At 41.5% G+C, this 18146-nt stretch overlaps 2 protein-coding genes across 4 annotated transcripts in view; both read right to left on the reverse strand.

Annotated features, from left to right (window-relative positions):
- The window catches only part of LOC121539339 (fibroblast growth factor receptor-like 1), a 59071-nt gene extending 52717 nt beyond the window's left edge, over positions 1–6354 (reverse strand). For both annotated transcript variants that reach the window (XM_041847757.2, XM_041847756.2), the window contains exons 1-2: positions 6028–6354; positions 5179–5275 (exon numbers count right to left, since the gene is read on the reverse strand). In XM_041847757.2, coding sequence (XP_041703691.1) covers positions 5179–5263 — 85 coding nt within the window. In that variant the 5' untranslated portion in view covers positions 5264–5275; positions 6028–6354. The remainder of the gene's footprint in view (positions 1–5178; positions 5276–6027) is intronic.
- A 994-nt stretch (positions 6355–7348) lies between these two features.
- Positions 7349–18146, reverse strand: part of LOC121539337 (lateral signaling target protein 2 homolog) — a 56675-nt gene continuing 45877 nt past the window's right edge. Inside the window, exons 9-14 of one of the 2 annotated variants that reach the window (XM_041847749.2) lie at positions 17648–17746; positions 17104–17246; positions 10161–10271; positions 9921–10025; positions 9704–9807; positions 7349–9602 (exon numbers count right to left, since the gene is read on the reverse strand). In XM_041847749.2, the coding sequence (XP_041703683.2) occupies positions 9471–9602; positions 9704–9807; positions 9921–10025; positions 10161–10271; positions 17104–17246; positions 17648–17746 (694 nt within the window). In that variant the 3' untranslated portion in view covers positions 7349–9470. The remainder of the gene's footprint in view (positions 9603–9703; positions 9808–9920; positions 10026–10160; positions 10272–17103; positions 17247–17647; positions 17747–18146) is intronic. The other variant, XM_041847750.2, reaches the window with a different exon arrangement.

An 18146-nucleotide genomic window follows, 5' to 3' on the forward strand; every position in this document is an offset into this window, starting at 1 on the left:
TAATACATTTGCAAACATTTCTAATAACCTGTTTTCGCTTTGTCATTATGGGGTATTGTGTGTAGAGTTAAAAAATAAATAAATAATCCATTTTAGAATAAGGCTGTAACGTAACAAAATGTGGAAAAAGTCAAGGGGTCTGAATACTTTCCGAAGGTTACTGTACGTATACACACACTTATACACAAACCCCTGAGTGTAGCTCCCTCTCATAACTCCTCCTCACGCACCTCTAAATCGCAGACCCTCAGTAAAACAAGTCCTTGGTTTGCAGTACACTCTAATAGACGGCAAATCGCCCCAGTCTACAGGGATGAAGAGTGTTTTAAATGAATTACTGCTGCCATGTCCAACCGGGGGGACCAGTGCATATAATAATCCACCCATTGTTCTCTGCAAATGGACCCAGACTCAGTAAATAGGGGCTATTGGGGAGCTGAGAGAGGGTGGGTGGGAGTAAAGGTCAGCTCCATGCCTTGTTTTAACGACAGCACATTAACTTAATTCACTTCCTCTGGCTTTACACTGGTAATAAACGGGAGGAAATGCAGAGAGAAGGACTGGGAGAGAGAGAAGGGAGACATGTGTAAAGGGGATGGTGAGAGAGCAGTGGTTGTTGTTTGGTCATAAATTGGCTTGGGGAAGCATAGCAGCCCGCAGAGTTCAGAGGTGGCATGTCAATCAGTCGGACACCACTGAGTTGTGTGTGTCTGTGGGTGTTGGTGGTTTTATGATGAATACGCTCTTTTTCAGTTCTGGTACTTCATTGGCGAATCTGATAGTAAGATAACATTGATTTTGTTTGTCATTTCTAAATCAAGTGTTTTCAGAGGGGACTACTCAAACACATGGCAAAGATTTTACAGTACTGCCTAGACCTCCCCCCTCTCTCTCACCTCTGTCCATTCTCCCTCTGTTTCTCCAGCTGTGTCATTACCTTCTTACTATTTGGGCCATATTTAAAAAATAAGAGGAGTTTGGAGTATTTGGTTACTGGGAAACTAGTCTCATTACGGAAATGGAAAACTGTCTGGGAGCCAAATGGCCTTGTGATTTTAAAGGCCCATGGCATACAATTTATCTCATAGTACCTTGTTATAAAACCATGATGTCACTCTTCCATAAAATGTATATTTTCCAAAACACTTGCAGAGCAGAGCAGTTAGTATGCTCTAAATTTCTCCCGATGGCTAAGGAGGTGTAGATGAGTAAACATTTGTCTGATGTTAAAAACTTTAATGTCAAGATAATATGCTACTTGTGACATGTCGATACAGTATACTGACTCAAAAATCACAGGCCTCTCCTACAAAGAAATACACACTTTGTAAATTCTGTTTCCAAAAAGAGACAGGTAATCATTTCAGAGTATGTGTGTGTGTGTGTGTGTGTGTTGGTACAGTGGGGGGAGTATTTAGTCAGCCACCAATTGTGCAAGTTCTCCCACTTAAAAAGATGAGATAGGCCTGTAATTTTCATCATAGGTACACGTCAACTATGACAGACAAATTGAGAAGAAAAAAATCCAGAAAATCACATTGTAGGATTTTTTATGAATTTATTTGCAAATTATGGTGGAAAATAAGTATTTGGTCACCTACAAACAAGCAAGATTTCTGGCTCTCACAGACCTGTAACTTCGTCTTTAAGAGGCTCCTCTGTCCTCCACTCGTTACCTGTATTAATGGCACCTGTTTGAACTTGTTAGCAGTATAAAAGACACCTGTCCACAACCTCAAACAGTCACACTCCAAACTCCACTATGGCCAAGACCAAAGAGCTGTCAAAGGACACCAGAAACAAAATTGTAGACCTGCACCAGGCTGGGAAGACTGAATCTGCAATAGGTAAGCAGCTTGGTTTGAAGAAATCAACTGTGGGAGCAATTATTAGGAAATGGAAGACATACAAGACCACTGATAATCTCCCTCGATCTGGGGCTCCACGCAAGATCTCACCCCGTGGGGTCAAAATGATCACAAGAACGGTGAGCAAAAATCCCAGAACCACACGGGGGGACCTAGTGAATGACCTGCAAAGCCTACCATCAGTAACACACTACGCCGCCAGGGACTCAAATCCTGCAGTGCCAGACGTGTCCCCCTGCTTAAGCCAGTACATGTCCTATGGTCAGATGAAACCAAAATATAACTTTTTGGTAAAAACTCAACTCGTCGTGTTTGGAGGACAAAGAATGCTGAGTTGCATCCAAAGAACACCATACCTACTGTGAAGCATGGGGGTGGAAACATCATGCTTTGGGGCTGTTTTTCTGCAAAGGGACCAGGACGACTGATCCGTGTAAAGGAAAGAATGAATGGGGCCATGTATCGTGAGATTTTGAGTGAAAACCTCCTTCCATCAGCAAGGGCATTGAAGATGAAACGTGGCTGGGTCTTTCAGCATGACAATGATCCCAAACACACCGCCCGGGCAACGAAGGAGTGGCTTCGTAAGAAGCATTTCAAGGTCCTGGAGTGGCCTAGCCAGTCTCCAGATCTCAACCCCATAGAAAATCTTTGGAGGGAGTTGAAAGTCCGTGTTGCCCAGCGACAGCCCCAAAACATCACTGCTCTAGAGGAGATCTGCATGGAGGAATGGGCCAAAATACCAGCAACAGTGTGTGAAAACCTTGTGAAGACTTACAGAAAACGTTTGACCTGTGTCATTGCCAACAAAGGGTATATAACAAAGTATTGAGAAACTTTTGTTATTGACCAAATACTTTTTTTCCACCATAATTTGCAAATAAATTCATTAAAAATCCTACAATGTGATTTTCTGGATTTTATTTCTCATTTTGTCTGTCATAGTTGACGTGTACCTATGATGAAAATTACAGGCCTCTCTCATCTTTTTAAGTGGGAGAACTTGCACAATTGGTGGCTGACTAAATACTTTTTTTCCCCACTGTAAGTACTAGGGACACCCTGTATTCTCTCATTCTCACCGAGCAGGCCTGCAGAACACACAGCAGGTCCATATGTCCCGGCTGCTGCTGCATTCCACAGTTACTATACCACAGTGGTCCCCAGTCCTGTCACCACATTAGAAGCTCTGCTGGGACACATCACTGAGCACCTCCTACAGCTGCTGGGGGGAACATGAGGGGAGGGGGTAGGGGGTGTCCAAGGGGGTTCAAGGAATCAGTCCTGAGCAAGTTTCATGAATCAGAGCACAATGGAGGACTGGGCCTGGCTTGCGTAGTGAGATAAATGACCAGATATTGCATGGTGACTGACAGCAGCAAGATCATTATCACTCTATCCTTTAAGTTGAACTTAACCCAAGTTTAAAATGTAAAAGTACAGAAGGTGATCATATAATTACCAGATGAAACCACTAAACACTTCCAATATGTTATTTTGACTTCACACGTAACTCAAAAGGATAGTCTCCTTCATAATTTCATTTGCATTTGTCAATGATGCTATCATAGCCTGTTAACTTTTACAGGGACAGTTTTACAGCCAAGACAGTCTCTACAAAACCACATCTGTAATCAAAACCATTTATTTCATAGGATATCAAACAGTGAAGTTGTTACTCTGGGATCACATTGTGTCATAACTGGGAGCTTGCTGTGACATCATTCCATCTAAGGGATTATCCAGTAGACTACGGGCACTTTTCTATCAACTTCTGGAGACTTCATTTCACCCTGCAGTCCTGTATACCTGACAATTAAAATAATCCTATAAAAGCCCAATAGATGATTTAATTTAACTAAATTATTTCATTTAATTAACTAAATTACATATTCCAATTTGGCCACTTAAAACTGAGCATATTTCAGAGAGGAGCATTACTAAATATTTTTTCTGGGACTGTTTGCCAACAGTAAATATTTGTATCTGTTTTGGACCCATCTACAATCACTTTCAGAAATAAAGTATGAAAAACAGACTACATATTCCTATTTTTTTATGTGATAAAATCAGTGCAGGCCACCGTACATACAGATTAGGATGTCTCGTTTTTCTCTCTGCAGTCTGTTTCCCCGGTTGGTTTTCTCCTTCCTTTGACATCTGTACATCTGTAAACAGATATAATTTCCTGTCTAATCTTATTTAACCTCCACGTCTTGTTTATTTTTGCTTTATCTGCGTCGTGAAGGCTCGTCTGTCCTGCTGTGAATGAGGCATTGTCTGCAGGCCCACAGATGTAATCTGCCCACATCCAAATCACCAGCGGCCCTCACAGGCCCCCACCTGCCCCGTATTGCAATGCCCTGTTAGCCACATGTAGGTAGTACTTTTGAGATGCCACTTCCAGTTGCTGCCATACTGAGTTTAAGAATGAGGAGAGAGGCGTGGAACAGGATGTCTGGTTTCCCACAGCGAGAGGCTGGAGAACACGCTAAAAGTTTGTGTGAAAGCTTCAAAGCTGTCAAATTGAAAAGGTGATTTATTTTATTTTGCGACATTTGACTTTCAAACTCTACTGAGCTGTTCTGGATATTTTCAGCCATTGATGACAGGTGATATTGTGGAAACTATACGCATAATTATACTATGCGTTCTGCATTTGTCTAACATCCTCAATCAATGCAGGCAATTTTCTGACCCTGAATCAAAGCAATAGCACTGGTCATGGTCATACACACGCATACACACACACAGAGAGACGTGATGCTGAGACAGTACGGTCCCTGGACCAACCCCGGGAGAGCTGGACTCTTTCCCTGACTTGTGTTCTTTCACCCTGGGAAGCTGATGGATGTGTTTGTTTGGCTTAGCTGTGGTGAATGTACACACAGTCACACACACACATATGGCCTTGACTGAAAAGATCACATGGGGGGGGCTTTCTCTCTACTTCCCCACTGTTGATTTTGGGTTCTGTTTAGAGTTTTTTCTACTTTTTCCACTCTCTTACTTCTCAGTGTGAAGAAGTTAGAGCCAACTGAGATTTTCTTAATGTAAACAAAAAGCAACAGCAGTCAACCTAACTTAGACTAACCAATTTATCTGCTAATATTTCACTAAAACGATTGGACACTACTGTGTAGGTAAGAAAGCAAGAATGAAACCCACTGGGCACTGGTGTCAATTCAACTTGTATTCCACATTGGTTCAACGTAATTGTATTGAAATGATGTGGAAACAACATTGATTCAACCAGTGTGAAGTTAAGTTACGTTAATGAAAAGAAATATCCTAAAGATGTATTACTCACCCCTTGCACAGTCAGACAACAGAATGGACTCAACGATGAGCAGCATGATCTTGAGGACTCCCATCCTGACCTTAGACAACTTCATGTTCCCCCAATTCTAAAAGACATATGGTCAAAAAAATAATAACACTCAGGCCTTCCAGATTCTGTAACTGCACACTGCAGAACTCACATCCACCTCCAGGGAAAAGCAGTTTGCCTCATTAGATGATATGGCAAAGCTACAGCATATGCTCTGCTTTGAATTTCCATATGTCCTTCAAGTCAGACACACAGTTATGTGTCATGGCTGTTGTCTTTTGCCATGGTGGAACTGAAATGCATGAGGCTTTCTCTTATAAATGAAAATGCATAGAGCAGATACACACATTTCTAATAAAATAAATAATCATGGGCTGGATCGATAAAATAACATATCTAGCCTTTGTGTTAGTATATTTATCTATTATTTTCAATAAATATCTGTGGTCAATATGGTGCACTCATTTAAATTATACTGCTCTCACAGATTGCCCCCTCTGAAAAATAGTACAAGTAAAATGAATATTTCTTATCTGAAACACAGCTGTATTATATTGTATAATTGTCACCATATGCGTTCATGAATTACTGTCTATAACATTCTACCATAGTCCATACATAGCCTATCTAAAAATTCCACATCATGGCAAATTAATTTAATAGTAATTACATGCATATACCTGTAAGCAATCAATTATTAATAATACGTAGCCATGTCTTATTTTACCAGTAAATGTAAAAAATATTTATATGAACTATTGCGAACAATATAATCGTATGAACAAGGTCATATGCAGTGCACAACAATGTTAATTCTGAATTACATACCTGAAGTTTAAAGTAAATGAAGTTAACCTCGTATCAGCCTCTTCACAGAAAACGGGTAACCCATTCTCATAGAAGTCCGCACAGTCTCCATTTATTTATTAGTGGCCGATTTCATCGACCGCTCTCTAACACCACTAGAATGATCGCTGACTGCCTGTAGATCGGTCTATGAAATGGAAAAGCTTAAATCAGACGAAGCATACAATCAAATGAGTCCATTAATCACACATGGGTATCCATTAAAATGTTGCATTAACTTCGACAAACTGGAAATATTAGATCGTTTTTAAAGTCGGTATCCAACTGGTGTTTACAGTGGACTCTACTTCACATCCACTACCATAATTACAGAGTGCAGAGAGTTGGCCATCCCAGCTCTCAACTTTTGACCAATCACATACTAGGGCTGGGTAAATCAAAATTAACTCTTTCTTTCTCACTATCATAATCCAATAGCCTAGATCACACGAGTAATTTATTAAAATGGTATATGCCTCAATTTAAATTGCCAAGAGTCACCCCTGTAACAGATCAAGGATACGTTTTTCCTACCCAAATCCTGACCTTGACCATTAGGGGGAAAAATACTACACCGACCTTAGATCGGTATTTAAAGGCAACTTTATCCTACCCCCAGAAGAACAGACAGTAGACCCATCATACTGGTCATAGTGTGTCTAATAAGATCTACATATGTTTTCAGCAATGCTTATCACATCCCCTGAAGAATAATTGTAAACATTTAATTGTTAGGGGTGATTTACATTAATGTACTATGGATAACAGACTGAAGAAAAAGCTGCATGTATCAGTCAGATACAAGCCAATGCTGTATCAAATGAATAGGTGCTGCCACCCAGTGGGACTGGGATGTATCTCACCTGGGAACGTGACAAGAGGCCAAGAGGCAGGGAAGCATTTGACTGGCTACCCATCCACATCGCTCCGGCCAAATGGCGTTTGTAGGGTTCGCACTAGTTTCCACAGCCATATATCATAGAAATTCATGAAACAAACATGTACTTTTTTGGTCTTAATTTAAGGTTAGGGTTAGGCATAAGGTTAGCAGTGTTGTTAAGGTTAAGGTTGAGATTAGGTTTAAAATCAGATTTTAAGAATATAAATGGTAGAAATAGGCGGAAGCATGCTCAAATGACATGAAATCCCTTTGGATCACGTTCTGAGTGATTGATGCTATGTACACCCAAGAGTCAAGACCATGTCAATGATGAGTTTACATAAATGTCACAACTGCCTGAGAGAATGTGATGAACATGCATGCATAGTAGTACAACACAGAAATTAGGGTAAATACTTATTCAAAGGAAAAAGTCATTTAATTTTAATTTACATGACATTTAAAACGAAATAACTTGTTTCAAAGTTTTTCCAAATGTTTCACATGGCTCTTAGTATTGAAATATGCTAGCCTTTACAAAATAAGAACAAGCTCTGAAGTAATAGGATATGCAGTCCTTGAATTACTGCACCATAATGAAAAAGTTGTAATAGATTTATAGATTGACATAACTTCATTTTGTTTATAAAATAAAAATGATGTAATCTTAAAAGTGTCTTTATATTTTCCTCAATACAAATAAAACATGTAGAAGTAGTGAGTGATCTAGACAAGATAAAGCCTGAGAATTAGCTTTATAAATCAGGGCAGATTTGATATAACTGGTGCGGCCTTGAAGCGTAGAAGGCCATGGTTGTTTGAGCCAGTTATGTCAGATTGGCCATTCCTCTATCTACATCAACTCTAACTCATTCTCCATTGTAACCCAGATGGTGAAGCTTCCCCTCCACATCAGAAATGACTAGAGGGAGAAGGACGAAATCATGATGTAACAGTAGAAGTGGTTATCTACTGGGAATAGTAGCACTTTGTGCAGAGAGGTATGGCGACAATATATAACCAGGTAAGGATGAACAAAACAGTCTAGTTTAAATTTAAACAACTTACTATCTGTAACATATTCTAACTGATTTCACTACAGATCACATATGTTTCTGCAACAACAGCAGCAGCTGGCATGTAACCTAGATCATGATAATGTACACCAATGACCTCAGTGTAGTCGGAGAGGTTTGTCTCTGTTCTAGTGAATCTTGTCTAGAAGAGTGTGCTATTAGTGTGACCACTGGGAGTTAAAATATACTTAAGATAAATGTGTTTGGCAACAATATACACAGAGGGGGAAAAAACTATATTGCACAATCAGAAGGAAACCAAGCTGCCTTGACCAACTGATGGGAGACAGGCCTCAAAAACCTCTAAATAGTGGGTGATATGCACTCCATGATTCTAACAATCACATAATATAGGTGCTGATGTGTGGTAGAAGGTTAAAGTCTCTCTCCACTAGAGGGCATTAAATGCCTGAGAGAGTGACTGATGTGACCATGTCAATCTCAGATGTTGAGGAGTTACAGGTTAAAAATGGGATGGGTAGGAAATGAGATAAAGCATTACAAATTAAATCCATTTTGTGACTGTAAGAGCAATGGGCACAGCCCACATTGTTATAAAAGGCCAGCTAATCTTTTGTGTCCTTTGAGACACAGTCGATAAAATCAAAATCCCATGTCATGAAATTATATCACAAATTAATTGCTGTTAAAAGCATCGCCAAATAAGCCACATTTATGTGGGAGGAATCGATACATAAAATCTCTTTTAAATTGTTTTGCTTCGCTGATAGGTAGCCTGATGAGGATTGATTTTCCCTCCTCATCCTTACAGCATCAGTAATTACATGACAAACTAAAATTAAAACCTTTAGAGCCATTGCGGCCAAACAAGCGAAATCAGTTGTGCGGAGATCATCATCCCTATCAACATAATTATCCTTATTTACATGTTTATTATGACTTACATTCTTTAAAGTAAATCGGAGCCCTGTGAGAGCTCTGGCACAAGTGTGGGAAGCCCGCTAAAGCATAGGACATGATGTCAGAAGGCCTTTTTTATACACAAGCAATAAAACAGAAAAGTCTTTCTCTCTCTTTTCAGCTGCCAACAGCCCCAGAAGCTGTTCCTAAAGCACTGGACTGGTCCGGAGTAGCCTGTTCAAAACCCTATTTCCAGTTAGGCAGACAGGCATTTCTATAGATAGGCAGACAGGCATCAGTGAGTCAGAGGAGGAGGACAGCATAGCATTAGGCCCTTTGGTTCCCTTTCAGGCAGCAGCAGTATCTCAAAAACAACAGAAAGGGTCTAATCATAGTTTATGTGCCTCCACATCTGACCTCGTTCCATCTCTCTGCTCTCTCATCCATGTCCTCCTTATTCCAAAGCCTTGCCTTGCTGTGCAGTGTGATGAAGATGATTGATAAGGTTGCTCTGTGTATTGGGGATTTAATTTGAATATAGCCTCATATCCCCTGGATATGCTCCTGTAGAGGGAGGGAGGTGGGGGAATCTGTTGGTACAGCAGGGGTCAGATGCCAGTCTTGTCGCTGTAGAACGGTGTGACGTGGAACATGTAGCAGTGTGTACACACCCTGACGGCCTTCACCTGGCCATACCGCGGTAACGGGGCTGAGTGGGAGGAGCAGCGAGAGCAGAAGATCTAAAATGACACATAGAACAAACAAGGTATATTTGATTGTTATTCATTTATTTGATGTAGTATAGACAATTCTAAAGATCTGTTCAGGCATTCTTTGTTACCTTGCCACAGCTCCTACAGTGGTGCTTCCTGCGGATGACAGTGAAGGGGGCCTTACAGGCGATGCAGGAGTCACATTCCTCATCAGGAACCCAGTCTGGGGGATCTACAGGGAAAAAGCAGGGGCACATTAATAGTGCTGCTTGTTTATTTGTGTGTCACACTGCGTGCATGCATGTCATGTGTGTATGTGTTTAAGGAGAAAAGGGAGGTGCTGACCTTCGAACTGTCCCTCCAGGGCCTTGGCTGCCAGCTCCGAGGAGGAGATGGTCTCCTGACAGAGAGAACAGTCCTCCAGCACAGCACTGCGCAGCCCTGGACATGCTGCGCCACACAGAGCACAGCCATGTCATTACAATTAACATTACCATGAGCATCACAGACAAACACACTGGGAGAACTACACTAAGACACCTGATGTAAAGACAAAAAACCTGAACAGAAGTATCTGTTCCTCACCCTTCTGTTTGTCATTGTCCCCCTGCTCAGAGGTAGCCATGACTTCAAACAGTGTCTTCAGGATGCTCCGAAGGTCTGCGGCATAGTTTGTCTGCAGCTGGTCAGCAACGCCTGGAGGTCAAGGGGTCAAGAGGAACCAATGAGATTATTATTCATGGCGAAAGCTCGTCTTACTGGGGTCCGACACATAACGAAAAATACAATACTGACAAAATACTTTACAATTCACATGCATTTCAAAACATGAACATGTAGTGTGTGTGTACATCTATCAGTTACAAATACATGTCAGTACATACACAGAAGTAGGTCACATGGGGGAGAGGCGTTGTGCCGTGAGGTTTATTTGTTTTTTAAACCCGGTTTGCTGTTCACTTGCGCTATATGAGATGAGTTCCATGCAATCATGTCTCTGTATAATACTGTACGTTTCCTTGAATTTGACCTGGGGACTCTAAAGACCCCAGGTGGCATGTCTGGTGGGGTAAGTGTGTATGTCAGTGCTGTGTGTAAGTTACTATGCAAACAATTAGGAATTTCTAACACATTAATGTTTCTTATAAAAACAAGAATTGATGCAGTCAGTCGTTCCCCAGCTCTTAGCCAAGAGAGACTGGCATGCATAGCATTGATATTAGCCCTCTGATTACAATGAAGAGCAAGACATGCCACTCTGTTCTGGGCCAGCTGCAGCTTAACTAGGTACTTCTTTGCAGCACTTGACCACACGACTGGACAATAATCAAGATAAGATAAAACTACAGCCTGCAGGACTTGCTTTGTGGAATGTGGTGTCAAAAAAGCAGAGCATCTCTTTATTACGGACAGACCTCTCCCCATCTTTACAACCATTGAATCAATATGTTTTGATCATGACAGTTTACAATCTAAGGTAACTTCAAGTAATTTAGTCTCCTCAACTTGCGCAACAGCCACACCATTCATTTCCAGATTCAGCTGAGGTCTAGAACTTAAACGACTTGTACCATATACAATGCTCTTAATTTTAGAGATGTTCAGGACCAGTTTATTACTGGCCACCCATTCTAAAACTGACTGCAACTCTTTGTTTAGGGTTGCAGTAATTTCACTAGCTGTGGTTGCTGACGCGTATAGGGTTGAACCATCATACATGGACATATAGGCTTTGTTTAATGCCAGTGGTAGGTCATTGGTAAAAATAGAAAAGAGTAGAAGAGAGCTGCCCTGCGATACATCACACTTTATATGTTTAACATTAGAGACATTTCCATTAAAGAAAACCCTCTGTGTTCTATTAGATAGATAGCTCTGAATCCACGATATAGCAGAGGTTAAAAAGCCATAACACATACGTTTATTTCAACAACAGGTTATGGTCAATAACATCAAAGGCTGCACTAAAATCTACTAGTACAGTTCCCATAATCTTCTTATTATAAAAGTTTTTCAACCAATCAGTCATTTGTGTCAGTGCAGTACATGTTGAGTGCCCTTCTCTATAAGCATGCTGAGAGTCTGTTGTTAATTCGTTTACAGAGAAAAAGCTGTTTTTGGTCAAACACAATTTTCTCCAACAGTTTGCTAAGAGATGGCAGCAAGCTGATAGGGTCGGCTGTTAGAACCAGTAAAGGCCGCTTTACCATTCTTGGATAGCGAAATGACTTTTGCTTCCCTCCAGGCCTGAGGACAAACGCTTTCCTCTAGGCTCAGATTAAAGATATGACATATTGGAGTGGCTATAGAGTCAGCTACCATCCTCAGTAGCTTTCCATCTAAGTTGTCAATGCCAGGAGGTTTGTCATTATTGATCTATAATTTTTTCCACCTCTCCCACACTAACTTTACAAAATTCAAACTTACAATGCTTTTCTTTCATTTTTTATTTTTATGCATGAATAGGATGCCCCACTGTTCGTTGTTGGCATTTCCTGCCTAAATTTGCCCACTTTGCCATTGAACTAATCATTAAAATAATTGGCAACATCAAATGGTTTTGTGATGAATAAGCCATCTGATTTGATGACAGATGGAGTTGAATTTGTCTTACTGCCCATCATTTCATTTAAAGTACTCAAAAGTTTTTTTCACATCATTCTTTATATTATTGGCCTTGGCTTCATAATACAGTTTCTTCTTCTTTTTGTTGAGTTTAGTCACATAAGTCAGCCAGTCAGATGTGCAGCCAGACTTATTAGCCACTCATTTTTCCCCATCTCTTTCAACTATACAGTTTTTCAATTCTTCAATCAATCCATGGAGCCTTAACAGTTCTAACAGTCCGTTTCTTAACAGGTGCATGTTTATCAATAATTAGAACAAGCAATTTCATAAATTAATCAAGTGCAGCATCTGGATGCTCCAATCACATCAGACCAACAAAAATATATATAATCCACATAAAAGTCACAGAAAAATATTTTTGATGATCTCTTATACAGTATTTTAGGACCAGCTTTTGTAACCTGGGTTTTCCTGGATATAACCACTATATTGTGATCACTGCATCCACTGGGTACGGATACAGCTTTAGAACAAAGTTCTACAGTATTAGTAAAAATGTGATCAATACATGTGGATGATATAACTCATGTAGCGTTTGTAAACACCCTGATAGGTTAATTAATAACCTGAACCAGATTAGTAATCTTGAGCGGACAGCTTGATGAGCGGACAAGCTTGATGAAAACCAGTCAATATTCAGATCCCCAAGAAAGTAGACCTTTCGGTTTACAGCATATACACTATTAAGCATTGCACAGACATTATCTAGATACTGACTGTTAGCACTTGGTGGCCTATAGCTACACCGTAAAATAATAGGCTTTAGATGACAGGTGAACCTGCAACCACAACGTTTTAATAACACTTGACATAAGATCTTGTCTAAGCATTACAGGGATATGGTTTTTAATATATACAGCAACACCTCCCCCATAGGCATTCCTGTCCCTTCTGTAGATGTTATATCCTTGTATTGCTACCGCTGTATCATAAAAGGAATTATATAAGTGAGATGGCTAATATATGAATGTTATCTGATGTTAAGTTATTGATTAACCTTATTTCTAAGGCTACACACACGCAGAGTGTACAAAACATTAGGAACACCTTCCTAATATTGAGTTGCACCCCCTTTTGCATTGGGGCATGGACTCTACAAGGTGTCGAAAGCATTCCACAGGGATCCTTATTTAACCTGTCTTCTTCCCTTCATTTACACTGATTGAAGTGGATTTAACAGGTGACATCAATAAGGGATCATAGCTTTCGCCTGGATTCACCAGGTCAGTCTATGTCATGGAAAGAGCAGGTGTTCCTAATGTTTTGTACACTCAGTGAATATTAATATGGGCTATTTTTAGCCCTTTCCTGGTTAGCTTATCAGAGATCGACATAATATGGAAAAGAACAAACAAAGCAAAAAATTCATAAAAAGAATAATTCAGCAGTCCAATCAATCAGTTGGTGTGTGTAAGTGTGTGTGTGTGTGCTTGGGGGTTGAAGCTACGAACCTACAGGCTCTCATCCCTTCCAGGCTTTTGGGAGGGAGGGTGGACAATGAGACTGTCATAGCGGATGTAAGCAATGTCCCCACACGCTTTGGCAGCTTTCATGGCTGGGATAAGTTCTTTCCTCTTCTGGCGCACAGCTTCAGGATAGTCCTCGTTGAGGAAGATGTACGTTCCTCTCAAGTTTGTCCTCAGACTCCGTCCAGGTCTCGTGTGGAGATTCTGCAATTCCGTCCACAACAATGTTGTTCCGCCTTGAATGTCCCTCGAGATAATCAGATTACTCCATCATTGTTATCATGGATTCACATACAGAACTGATGTCCTCTCTCAATGCCTTACAGATTGCTGTCATCTTGCCATTATCCTGTTTAAACTCATCGAGCTGACACTAGGAGAACTGCTAACTGTTCTTCAGGTCCTGGACCTCTTTGGTCAGATCGTCCATTCTTTTATTAGTTGACTCCACCAGTATTTGGACACAACACTTGAAGCTATTTTGTTGTTGTTGTGAGAACTGCTTGTAGAACAATTTTTGTTAGTTTTTAAAGATCCTTCACCTGTGATAGAGAGACACCACTGCCCTCAACGGTACTCCCACCGGCTTTGGTCTTTGTCATGGTAGTAACGTAGGCTACTCTGTTACTCCTCTCAGTTCCAGACAGGGCAGGTCGCAAGGCAGATGAAAACAGCAGGGATTCAAACAGTCACACTACCGGGACAATCCGTTGTCCTAGCCGAAAGGGCTGTGTACAAGCTGCTAAGAAAACCTGGCTAGCTTGATAGCTAGCTAACTAACGTTTCTTAGACGCTAGGCTAGCGTCTGCGCCAACGAGGGAACAATGAGCTACTTCTCTGGAGCAAAATAGACCTGCTATTTTTCCATGTAATACATTGAACGTCCTACACCTTAATGTGATGGTGAATAAATAAGTCCATTAATTCATAGTTATTTTGCAAAAGAAAGCCACGAGAAAGATACACGTTTCCATGCATGCCACCGGAACTGGAGGCATGCAAGCTAGGCATAAAGAGGATACCGTGCAACTGTGGTGCAACTGTGGTGCATATGATAAGAGCAAAGCCAAGTAGGCTAGTGCATTGTGGAATACAGTGTAAAGCCATTGGAGTTGAGTGTAGTACATATTGGTAAAGTAATAAAAGTACATTTTCATTTTATTTCAGAGTCAAAGCATTAATAACAAAAGTAACAAAAACATGAGCAACATATAGACTGATTTACCCCATCAAACCACAGCTATGCCCTTGGAGAGAGAGTAATATACTTGCACAGATAGAGCCATGCCCTCAGAGAGACCGAGTGGCGCAGCGGTCTAAGGCACTGTATCTCAGTGCTAGAGGCATCACTACAGACCCTGGTTTGATTCCAGGCTGTATCACAATCCGGCCGTGATTGGGAGTCTCATATGGCGGTGCACAATTGGCCCAGCATCGTCCAGGTTTGGCCGGGGTAGAATAAGAATTTGTTCTTAACTGACCTTGTTAAATAAAGGTTAAATAAAAATAAAAAGAGCGAGAGAGAGACCACCAACTGTTCTAGGACCTCTATTGTTTTCTCTATATATACACACAACCTCTTGGTGATGTCATTCAGAAACACAATGTCAACTTTCACTGCTATGTAAATGACACACAGCTGTACATTTCGATGAAACATGGTGAAACTCCATAATTGCCTACCCTGGAAGCCTGTGTTCCAGTCATAAGGAAGTGAATGGCGGCAAATGTTTCACTTTTAAACTCAGACAAAACAGAGATATTGGTTCTAGGTCCCACGAAACAAAGAGATCTGCTGTCAGATTTGAAAATGAATCTCGATGGTTGTACAGTCATCTCAAATAAAACTGTGAAGGACCTCAGCGTTACTCTGGACCCTGATCTCTCCTACAACGTACATATAAAAAATATTTCAAGAGCAGCTTCGTATGTTATCTTCGTGACATTGCACAAATCAGAAACGTCCAAATTTGATGCAGAAAAGCTAATCCATGCTTTTGTCACTTCAAGATTAGACTACTGCAATGCTCTACTCTCCGGTTACCCGGATACGGCACTAAATAAACTTCAGCTAGTTCTAAATACGGCTGCTAGAATCTTGACTAGAACCCCCAAAAATATAATAATACTCCAGTGCTAGCCTCCCTACACTGGCTTCCTGTTAAGGTTAGGGATGATTTCAAGACTTTACTACTAACCATTACATGGAATTGCTCCTACCCATCTCGCCGATTTGGTTCTGCCGTACATACCTACACGTACGCTACAGTTACAAGACACAGGCCTCTTTATTGTTCCTAGAATTTCTAAGCAAACAGCTAGTCTCAACCTTTAAGTCTTTACTGAAGACTCATCTCTCAGAAAAGTCACACTTCTGCTGTTGAAGACTCATCTCTTCAGTAGGTCCTATGATTGAGTGTAGTCTGGCCCAGGGGTGCGAAGGCGAATGGCAAGGCACTGGAGTGACGAACCACCCTTGCTGTCTCTGCCTGGCCAGATCCCCCATCTCCACTGCGTTTCTCTGCCTTTGACCCTATTACGGGGTCTGAGTCACTGGCTTGCTCACACTCTTTCATCCTTCCTGTCCTCTGGCTCGTGCGGTGGGGAGATATACTCGGCCTTGTCTCAAGGTAGTAAGTTAGTGGTCTGCTGATATCCCTAGTGGTGTGGGGGCTGTGCTTTGCCAAAGTGGGTGGGGCCACAGTGTCCCCCAACCCACCCTGTCTCAGTCTCCTGTATCTATGCTGCAATAGTCTATGTGCCAGGGGGCTAGGGCCAGTCTGTTATATATGGTGTTACTCTCCTATCTTATCTGGTGTCCTGTGTGATCTTAGATATGCCCGCTCTAATTCTCCCATCTCTCTCTCCCCTCCTGGAGGACCTGAGCCCTAGGACCATGCCTCAGGACTACCTGGCCTGACGACTCCTGGCTGTCCCCGTCCCTAGTCCACCAGGTCGTGCTGCTGACCCAGTTTCTGCTGTTCTGCCTGTGGCCATGGAACCCTGACCTGTTCACCGGACCCACCCCCACATACTGTCTCGACCTCTAAATGCTTGGCTGAAAAGCCAACTGACATACTGACCTCTTGCACCCTCTACAACCACTGTGATTTTTATTTGACCCTGCTGGTCTTCTATGAACGTTTGAACATCTTGAAGAACGATCTGGCCTTACTGGCCATGTCCTCTTATAATCTCCACCCGGCACAGCCAGAAGAGGACTGGCCACCCCTCAGAGCCTGGTTCCTCTCTAGGTTTCTTCCTAGGTTCTTGACTTTGTAGAGAGTTTTTCCTAGCCATCGTGCGTCTACATCTGCATTAGTTGCTCTCTGGAATTTTTAGGCTTGGTTTCTGTACAAGCACTTTGTGACAACTGCTGTTGTAAAAAGGGCTCTATAAATACATTTGATTGATTGATTGAAAGAGAGACATACCCGATATGCAGACGAAGAGGCGGTGGATGAGGTCACTGCTGCTGTGGAAGCGCGAGCGGATCTTGTTCCTGGCGGCCATCTGGATCTCATGGTGGTCCAGATCCTCTGACGTCCCCGAGCTCGTGGTCAGACTGCTGACAGGGCTGGAGGAGAGAGGGGGAGCGCACGTGCCAGAGAGAGAGAGAGCGATGGAGACATACAGTGAAGGGAGACGGAGACAGAGAATGGAGAGAGAGAGAGGCAGGTGGAGGGACTGTCACATTCATTGTCATTCTTATCAACACACAACACTGCTCACCAACATATTGTGTACTGTACTCGAATATGCATCGTACTATAGGGGTTGTGGTTGATTTCAATCTCAAAGTGAGTAATGAGTGAAATAGAGATGTTGATGGGAAAGGTTTATAGTATAGTATGACCATAAGCTGTAACATAGGGATGTATGAAAGAAACACACACACACACACACACACACACACACACACACACACACACACACACACAGTACAGACACAGACGTTCACAATGGGTCAGTGGTTACCTGGCTGTGTAAGCACTGCTGGACAGACTACATGTGGTGACAGACACACTCTCACAGTCACTACTGGAGACTGAGCTGAGAGGAGAGTCCTGAAAAAAACTGGGAATAACAAAAAAGAGGAAAAGCTAAATAATTAAATACAAAATATAAACCGATAACAGATGAGCAACATAAAATGGAATCTGTGAATGTTATGCTACAAAAGAAGCATAAAGCCAAGTGCAAATAGCAAACAAAACATAAAACACAAAACAACAACTGGATGACAAGATGTGGGTTAAATTAGCCAGAAACCAGACGTGGAGGAAGTTTGCTTTCCAAAGAGATGTAAATGACTGTTGTTGAAGCCTACCTGCTTTGAAGTGGAGCACTGATAACACATCACCCAAACACACATCTATAGCACATACAGTGCATTTGGAAAGTACTCAGACCCCTTGACTTTTTCCACAATTTGTTACGTTACAGTCTTATTCTAAAATTGATTAAATGTTTTTTT

Source organism: Coregonus clupeaformis, chromosome 25, assembly GCF_020615455.1.
Source record: "Coregonus clupeaformis isolate EN_2021a chromosome 25, ASM2061545v1, whole genome shotgun sequence".
In the NCBI taxonomy this organism is placed as follows: Eukaryota; Metazoa; Chordata; class Actinopteri; order Salmoniformes; family Salmonidae; genus Coregonus; species Coregonus clupeaformis.